The sequence below is a fragment of the Buceros rhinoceros genome, unplaced genomic scaffold, assembly GCF_000710305.1.
Source record: "Buceros rhinoceros silvestris isolate BGI_N320 unplaced genomic scaffold, ASM71030v1 scaffold18815, whole genome shotgun sequence".
In the NCBI taxonomy this organism is placed as follows: domain Eukaryota; kingdom Metazoa; phylum Chordata; class Aves; order Bucerotiformes; family Bucerotidae; genus Buceros; species Buceros rhinoceros.
The window spans coordinates 28,557-38,091 of record NW_010413615.1 but is presented as its reverse complement, the minus strand read 5'-3'; the positions used below and the strand labels follow the sequence as shown (position 1 = coordinate 38,091).

General features: G+C 40.1%; 1 protein-coding gene across 1 annotated transcript in view; it reads left to right on the top strand.

Moving 5' to 3' along the window:
- The window catches only part of DIDO1 (death inducer-obliterator 1), a 35,869-nt gene that overhangs the window by 297 nt on the left and 26,037 nt on the right, over window positions 1-9,535 (top strand). Inside the window, 5 exon segments of the mRNA XM_010136828.1 lie at window positions 29-203; window positions 243-717; window positions 1,049-1,367; window positions 4,949-5,161; window positions 5,889-6,114. Coding sequence (XP_010135130.1) covers window positions 1,053-1,367; window positions 4,949-5,161; window positions 5,889-6,114 — 754 coding nt within the window. The 5' untranslated portion in view covers window positions 29-203; window positions 243-717; window positions 1,049-1,052.

The following is a 9,535-nucleotide window of genomic DNA, read 5'->3' as shown; positions in this document are numbered from 1 at the left end:
ACGACAACCCAAGCGAACGGAAAGAGAGGAAGAATTTCTTACCACAGTAAGACGCAGAGGAAGAAGGGGTGTTCCTACTGCCCTGGAAGATTCAGGGGAAGCAGTGTCCTGTCCAGCCACAGATGCTGAAACTGCTTCAGAAGATAGTGTTGAGAGCACTCCAGACATAAAACCTGTGACTCGGAGGATTGTCACTAGGAGCAGTAAGGATCAGAAAGTTGCTAAAAGCAGACTCACAAAAGAGGAGGAGGAGGAAGAGGAGGAGGAGGAGGAAGTGGAAGAAGAGGAAGATGGTACTTCTGATAGTGATAGTGATGGGTTAACGCTAAAGGAGCTGCAGAATCGACTCCGAAAGAAACGTGTCGAAGAGAAACCTGTGCAGCTGACGGGGAAGGAGGTACAGAACAGCCTGAGGAAAGGAAATTCAGAACAAGATCCTCCAGAAACAGGTGACGTCCAGTCTGAAAAACAGGTTGAGCCTGAGCTGCCTGTCAAAGAAGAGCCTGAGACTGCAGACAGCACTGAGATTGCGAGTCAGGTGGTTGTGTCTCAGGAAGACACCGAAGACCTTCAGGTTCAGAAGGAGGTGAAGCCTGCCCTTGGCACAAAAGGGATCACGGATGAAGAACCTGAAGAACCTCCCAAAAGCAAACCTGAGTCTGAGATTTATGACCCAAACGCACTGTACTGTATTTGTCGTCAGCCTCATAACAACAGGTAAGCAAAGGTTTCAACTCAAAATGCAGGGAGTAGTTGGAATTGTTCTGTGATGAAAAATTAATCCAAACACTAATGCCTAAGTTTGAGTGTAGGTAAAGGAGCTGTTGGGTTGGTCTGAAGTTGGCGGGGGGGGGGAAGAGGGAGTGTGTGGTAGTTTAGAGCAAATATTTAAGAGGGGATGAAAAATTGAATACAGAAATGGCCAGTGAGGCATATCTGTATATATCGGTACTTTAGCAGGGTGCTGAAGATCTGCCTCTTGAAATATCTGTGGAGCATTGTCTTTTAATCTCACACTGTTTCACTGTTCCTTGGGTTTTCTTTTCAGGTTTATGATCTGTTGTGATAGATGTGAGGAATGGTTTCATGGTGACTGCGTGGGTATTTCTGAGGCTCGAGGGCGATTGTTGGAAAGGAATGGTGAGGACTATATCTGTCCAAACTGCACCATTCTCCAGGGACAGGATGAGCCTGTTTCAGAAATAGACCAACAGGAAGCTAAAACGGGGCAAGTAAATGTGGATGGCACAGAATTCACAAGCATAGGAACAATTGAACAAAAATCTGTTGAGGACCAAGGAATCAAGGGTAGGATTGAAAAAGCTGCAAATCCAAGTGGGAAGAAAAAACTCAAGATATTTCAGCCTGTAAGTATTTTAATCGTTTCTTGCTTTTCACATTTCACTGAGTACGTTGGGACAGTGGCTTACTTGTAAGGCTGTAAATGTGACTTTAAAAATAAGTTAAATATTACTGTTTAGCAGAAGTTTATCCATGGGTCTATCAGTACAGGGGCTAAGACTGAAAGTGTGATTTTGAAGAGGGGGATTTAAAAGCTCTCTGTAAGGAAAGGCTTTGTGCTATTCTGCCCTTCCTAAATATTCTTTTGGAAGTCAAATAATAAGGTGTTCTTTTTATAAAAATCTTAGAATTCTGGACTGGTTTATACGGGTTAGGAAATAATCTCAGACAATTTTGACGTTTTTGATGTCAGTGAAACACTTCACTTGCCCTGACAAGTGTCTGTTGGAATGAATTGCAGCTGTGCTTCCAGTGAAGCTTAAGTCCTGATTTTTGTCCTGATGCTTCAGGTGGTTATTACATAAAGAATTGTTTTATACTGCCTTTTTTAACATAAAAATATGTATTTTGAATTAGTGCAAATTCTGGGATAAGATATAAAACTTCAAATTCTGTAGTAGCCCGTTCCATGGTCAAGTTAAAATACAGGCAGAAAAGCCTTTTCAGCTTAATGTTCACAAATTAAAAAACTTCATTCTAGGGTGGTTGTCTTTGTGCTGCCAAAGCCACAGTAGTAATCCCAGCGTCTTGAACGTTTTCATTCTTACTGTGCCTTGGAGAGCACATTGATTGTTTCTGCTGTTTGAATGTTGTTCTTTATGAATTTGTTCTTTCACACCTCATGTTTAAACTTGGAACCACCCCTAGAAAAAGTATTACAAGTTTAAGAATAATTGTCTCTCAGGAGGAATGTTTCTGTTGTATCCATTCTACAAAACCTTTATGGCACGCTCCCCCTTCCAGGCTGTTTAAGGAGCAGAGCTGTCCATATCAGCGTAGTGAGCTTGGTGTAGAGATCAAAACGGTCTAAGCTGAATATAGAAGTAATTATTATTTTAAGATAAATGTGTAGAAACCAGTATTTGCCTCAGAATGCTTTCAGACAGTTTCAAATACTTTTGCTCTTTTTACACACAAAAAAGCTTTGTGCGCAGCCCATTTCTGTTGGTGTTGGTCTGCCTTTCACTGACAGTGTCAGCATTAATTTCAAGTTCTGTTTTCTGAGTATCACCAGTTATGTGAACAAGTTACTTGAAATGTGTTCAGCGTCTCTCCTTCAGTGAAAGAACATCATAATTATCACTAACTCATTGCCTCATATGGGAGAACTACTGCATTTTAGGCATTTGGAACGGAACTGCTCTACTGGTGTTTGCCAGGTGGTACCACGTTTTGAGAGAACTGAATGGTTGAGTCTGTCTGGTTTAGCCCACACGGTCCCTCGTGCCTCTGTTAAGATCCCTCTGTGGCTTGTATAAATGAGCACCTCTCTTTCCCCATGGAATTCCCTGCCCATTCTGGGCAGAAAGATCGTTGCTGTTTCTTGTGTTGATGTACTGAAGTCACTCTGTTACGGTGACTGAGGAGTCTCCATATTCAGTTTATTTGTTCTCCGAAACCAGTGTTCTAAGCACTTTGAGAAAGGCTCCTTGTTGGTGCTGTCCATAAGCACCTGTAGCTGTAGAGTTCTGGTTTGTGATTAAAACTCCTGGAAATCATCTAATAACATCAACACTGAAAGTTTTGCCATCATCTGAGTAAATGCCCTTAATTAGAAATGGCAGCTCAGTTAATCTAAAGTTTGAGGTGCTGCTTAGGAGGTGCGTCACAGGTTAGGGCTGGGCCAGATATTAGATGAATGACAGGTGCTGTCTAACCCGTCTCCCTTCCCAAAGGGGAACAGAAAAGGGATAAGGGAGAGAGACTCATGGATTGGAAGAGAGAACTTGACCAGCTTTAATGAAAATAATAATAAAATGAAATACATACAAACCCAACCCCATGTCATCGTCACCACTGATGCTGTGGGCAAACACTGGGAAAGTCCCAGACTGATCTCAGCGGCCACCAGGAACTGGATTAAGGAGCTGGATTTGGGAGTTGGATTCAGCAACGCACAGATTGGGATTGAAGGCAGAACAGAGTCCTCCTCTGACACCAGCCAGTGAAGGAAGAGAGCTTGACCCTCATGATCCTTCAGTTTTGTACTAGATGTGACGCCTGTGTGATGAAACATCTTGGTCAGTCCAGGGTCACCTGTCCTGTCCACTTCTCCTTGCAGGTGTGGCCTGTAACTTACTGCACCCCCAGTGTGGTACATAGGATTTAGCAGTGACCTTGGCCTTTGCAGGGGCCAGTATAAGCCAGAGCCTTTCTGCACACCAAGCGCTGGCAGTGACTGTCAACATCCAGTGCTGTCATAGCTAGAAACAACCACTGTCTGCAGAAACATGCTGTTAACTTTGGAAAGTGCCATCACTTAGAAGAGACTGAAAAGCGAAATCACTAAACAGAATTAGTTCTGTTCTATCTCAAACCAGGACATTTGGGTACATAAATCAATACTTCTTTCTTGCACTGTGCAGTTAAGTGTGTACTTGTTGGAAAAGTATTCTTAAAGCATATGCTTAATTTGTGTGGGAAAACTCCCCAGACCTCAGTTTTCTCCAAATGCAGCAGATCAATGCTGTCTTACTGACTTCTGTTTGGGAAAATCAGCCACACTATGTGAATAACATATTTTTTTAAACTGGAAATATTCCTCAAAAACTTACTTTTGGTAATTACAAGTTGCAGTGTATTGATAAGGGAGAGGCCGTCTAGAACTACAGTAATCTAGAGTAATCTAGAAGAGAGACACTAAAGGCGTAATACCTTCAGGTGATATGTTGGAGCCTAAGGAGCTTTCAGGTATTTCTAGACTTAGACCTGATGTGCTCATTTTTCAGTAAATGTGCTGTTTTCTAAATCTTAATGTAAGAACAGAAAGTGTTTTGTCTGTAACAGTTGGCTATAAATGGTGAGTAATTGTGAGGAAAATACTGATTGCATCTGCAAACTTCAGTGTGTAAGAAGAATTAGGCTATGGCAGAATTGTCTGGGAGAATTATTGTGTTTATGCAAGTTAGAGACTTCTAGAATTAAACTTGATCAACCTCTAGAGCAAGAATTGCCTGTACACCTGAATAGCAGAGTGTTTCAAGCATTTTGCATGTGTGTGAGGTGGAGGACAGTGGCTGTGGTTGAGGGGGATATATATGTAAAATGTGTTGTATAAACCTTGCTTCTGAGAAACCAGTTCTGCATTAAGGAGATTTCTTACATGATGTAGACGGTCAGAAAAAAGCACTTGTGTGCATGGGAGATCCAAAACAGTAGGAAAGCAGCCACCCTCAGTCCACTGCTAGACTAATGGCTTGAAATCACAGCTTGCTTTGCAAGCACAACTTGCTTTGAAAATGATGTGTTACGAGAGTGAAATCCTTACACCTGTAGGGGTTGTTTGTTTTATCATGAATGATACATGCCAGTCTTCAAGCTGGCAGTTGTGTAAGTTCCTAGCAGCCACGGCTGTACTCTGCATGTACTAAAGGTGATTCTGTGATTTCCTCTTGGAAGTTTGAACTCGCTCCACTTCAATCCGTAGGTGATCGAAGCTCCGGGTGCATCCAAGTGCATCGGTCCTGGCTGTTTCAACGTGGCTCAGCCCGACTCAGTGTACTGCAGCAATGACTGCATTCTCAAACATGCAGCAGCCACCATGAAGTTTTTAAGTGCTGGCAAAGATGCCAAACCAAAACCTAAAGAGAAGATCAAACCAAAATCTGAAAAACCTGGCATGCCCAAATCTCAGCTGCAGGTAAGCTCCTGTTCCTCATCCAGCCCACTGCTACTGAAGCACTGTGGCTTATTTCTGTGCTCTCCTTTTAGTGAAATAAAATTGTCATGTCATGTGTTGAGGATGAGCTTTCTGTTTTATTTTTTGAGGGGTTCTCATCCCTTTTTCTGTGGTAAAAGCATTGTTTAATTCTTCTGACAATTAAGATGTTACTTTTAAAAAGTTTTGATAATTGCCTCTAGGTAGAGATAATGTTTTGCAAGGGCCTTCTAGATGGCAGCAAACTTTCTAAAAAATTATTTCAATTAATTCCTAATTAATTTACCTTAAAAATATAAGCAGTACATCGTCTTAATTTTAATTTAATTCCAAATTAATGTTACCTTTTTTAACTCCATGGGCAGTAGTTTAGAATGACTGTGAATTGTGAACTAATGTGTCTGCATTGCATGTGCGTTCTGGGAAGCAAAACCTCTATAAAACAGGCAGTAGTTTTTCAAACAGACCAATAATCCCCACCCCACAATTTGGTGAGAAACACTGCTGTTTTGGAGTGGTTTCTTTACCGTTCTCTCTTCCTGATGTTACAGTGTGTATTACCACTGCTTTATAGAATGTGAAATGACGTCATTTCAAGTGCATTTACAGGAGCTTATGATAACAAATCTGTGTACAATGTAATTGTATCTCTGCTTGTTTGTAAAAATATGGTTGATTATTAGTAATTAAGCTGCTTTTAATCATGCAGGCAGGTACTAAGCCTCTTCCAAACCAAAAGAGACCTCTTCCTGAGAAAAGAGAGATGAATCTGAAGAAGACTGTTCTGACAACTGCCAAGAGTGAGGCAAACGCTCATCCAGTGGCTAGAGAGCCCGCAGCAGAAGTCAGCACACCGTCCTGGGCAAGCGATCATAATTACAATGCTGTAAAGCCTGAAAGGACTGCTGCCATTTCACCTGCACTGTTGTTCAAATGTATGTATCGCATAGGGATATTCCTGAATAGTCATTTACATTTTCTTTGAATATCCATCCATTCTGGGCTCGGCAAGACTAGGGAGTGTAGGATTTGGGGGGATTTTTCTTAATATGGCACCAAACTGCTTTTCTTCACCTTCAAAGATTCACATGCAGAGAAGCACAAACGGGAGACGCTTTTAGAAGTTTCATTTGTATCATATGACAGTTGTATGATTACGAGCCTGTCAATCTACACAGCTGATTTCGGGATGAAAACTACATGATTAAGCTTTATATTTTTCCATAAAGGTAATAACTGTTTCTGATCTAGCAAAGGTAAGTATCGATCCATTTGTGCTCTGTTTTACACAAAGGCTGCCCGGAGGGCACTGCGAATCAGCCTTTGACTGCTCCCCTTCGAGTTGTATTTTTGTCATTTAGATTTGGCACCTGTCTCTAAGGTCTTGCATTTGCAGTGCTAGTGCCGAGAATGAAATCTGCACCGTGGTATCCAGCAATACTTCACACTTCTGCAAACAGCTTTTAACTGTCAAGTATATCCACGTTCTTCCTGCTGCTTTTCTTCCTTACATGAAGTAATTTAAGGACCATTCTTTACTTAAGTTTGGGGGGAGGCAGTCCTGTTTGTTGTGGTTTTTTTTCCTTTCTCTGTATATGTTTATACTTCACACATTATCCACACAAACAAGAACACATCATACGTGGATATTAGGCAGAGATATTGCCTTGCATATTTTTGCAGGTTTTGAATAGCACCTTGTAACTCACACGAAGGTAAGTAAATACTGCTTTGTAGCCTGAACAAGTCTTTTTTGCTAATGACATTTTTTTGACTCCAGCTCAGTAGTTTTATAATGCAGCGATGGAACTTCAGATGAAATCTTACATTTCACATTTACAAAACACATGACCTGGTGTCTAATGTTTACCTGCTTGAAGATTCATGAATTCAGAAATTCAGTTCTCACAGCTTTCTTAACCACACTTAAGCCCATTTTCATTTTATTTTCAGAAATAAACCTAGTTACTGAAAACATTATATGTAAAGTAACTGCTAAGTTCATAAATTACCCTTCAGATGTAAACTGAAGAAACACCAGCTACCTTAAATGGCTGTTTATTATTAGAGCACATAGTAGACTTACTGGGTATATTTTAATTGTATTTACCTGCATCAAATGTTTAAAAGGTTATAATTTTTCCCTGAAAATTTTTGTTCTATGTTTTGTTACATGGGCCCTGTGCCTTTTTTATAGTGAACTCTTAAGATACGTTTTTCTATGAACTTGCATTTTTGTTAAGCTGCTTCTAAAGCAACTCTAGCTTTTCTGTCAAAAACAGTGTTTTAAACATAACTAAAATAAGGCAAGAAAGACATAAGTGAAACTATAAGGGCTTATTTTACATGTCAAATTTTTATGACACTTTCTATCTCAATATTAATTTCAAGTGTCCATGTACCCATATCACTTAATGTCCTTATTGCTATAGTTTTGGTTTTTTTAGGAGACAGGAAAACATGTTTTGAGACATCAAGTTTGGGGGCTTTTTAAGGGGGTTTGCTCTTAAGTTTTTCCACACTGGAGGTCACAAAGATTTAACCAATTCCAGTAGAAAATTGGATTCCTGTAACTAAATTGTTAAATTGGTTCCAAAATACGTGTATATACCAGACTTTAATGAATTGAAAACAACCTAGTTTGTGTGACGAAGAACTCTCAGATAAAAAGCAAGGAAGAACTTCAGATTGCTGATACTAAGGTAAGTTGTACTAATACGTGGGGACCCAGTGCTGTTACTAAATTCCCAAGTAAATTGTGTATTTGTGAAAAAATATATCTTGCTTTTTGATGGATAGGTTTGATGTGTAATCCCTGAGAAGCTGCCATTGCATCATTTAGGAGTATGCGCCAAGATTTTATTTATTTAACAAACCTTTCTATGCCATTCAAAACATAGAAGTTGCAGTGTAATGGAAATTTGTGAGCGTCATCTCACTTCACTTTGGGTATCTGAAGGTTAGAACTCTGAATTCTGAGCTAGTCTGTCAAAAACATCGCCTTCAGAGGACAAAGCAGAGTCCATTGTAGACACTACTCTTAGCGACTCACTGTTGAGAGATGTGTATTTGTGAATGCTGGGTGTAAAAGAGGTTTAAGGTGACTAGTTCAGACATCCAGGTGTCTGATGTTTGCACTTAAGGTCACCTAGGGGAGACTATGGATGGGATTCGCCCATATACAGGGTCTCAAAACACTGCTCGTGTTCTCCCACAGCTTCAAGCCATGTTCTGCACATCTTTATCTGTGATTTCAGTGCATGAGACCCTTGAGGAATTAAGGAAACCTAACATGATTAGCAGAATTACTCTCTCTCTCATACCCTTTCCATCAGTCAGTTTCTCATGTTTACTCTGTCTGTACTTGTCAGATACAAGATGATGTTGTTACATACCACAGTAGTTTATTAAATAGTAGCAAGAAGAAAATCAAGCCATTCTTACAGACCCACCAGGTGATAAGGGCATAGAGAGTATTTGCATCTAAACCCTGCCACCAAGTCCCCTTTTAAATGCAGAACAGGTTAGGAGGAGAAAAACAGAAAAATAAGGATATTTGGTTCTAGTAGTGTGCAGTTATATAGAACAGGTATTTCTTTTCCTCTGTTACCCCAGCAGTTTGTGTTTCTTCACTTCCTGTGGTTTTTTTTGTTTGTTTGTTTTTTCCTGTAGCTTTTTTTGGGGCTGAGTTAGGGCTGTGCTTGGAAGTGATTTTTGTACACCAAAATCTGGAGACTGATGAATGACACTGTCTAATGTCCTGATGTTCTCAGTGACAATAATCCTATTTATTCATATTATAATTAGAGTGGGAAATGGTGAACTTGCTTTGATAAGTGAATATTAAGTACAGGTACCTTCAAAGTTGCAGGCAGTATTTGAACTACACCTATAAGAAGAAATTAGGTGTGTCACATTCCCTCTCAGAAGTGTTCCTTGTAATTTCCTTAGGAAAATTGGTATTAATTTAATATGCAATACTCAGCGTTTATATTGAATTTCAAAAGCCATCCTAGCTTCCAGATTGCTACAGGTACATGCAGTGTTGAGATTTAGGAATGCTGTGATAGAATCCCTGAACTTGTCATCTGAGCCACTGTTAGTTACCAGTATTTTGGTCCTATCAAAGGAGATGTAAAGTTCCTAACAAAAGCCAACCAGACTCATTTTCTAGTTCGATCCTCTCAGTGTTTGTGGGGATGTGCCACTGAGGATGACTTCTGCATTGTTCCAATTTTCTTAGCAGGCTAACATACACTGTACAAGAATAGTGAGCATTATTTTTAGTTGTTCTGCAGGAGGACAAACTGAAACAGCATAATATAAACACATTTTTTCCAGAAGGAACCGCAAGAG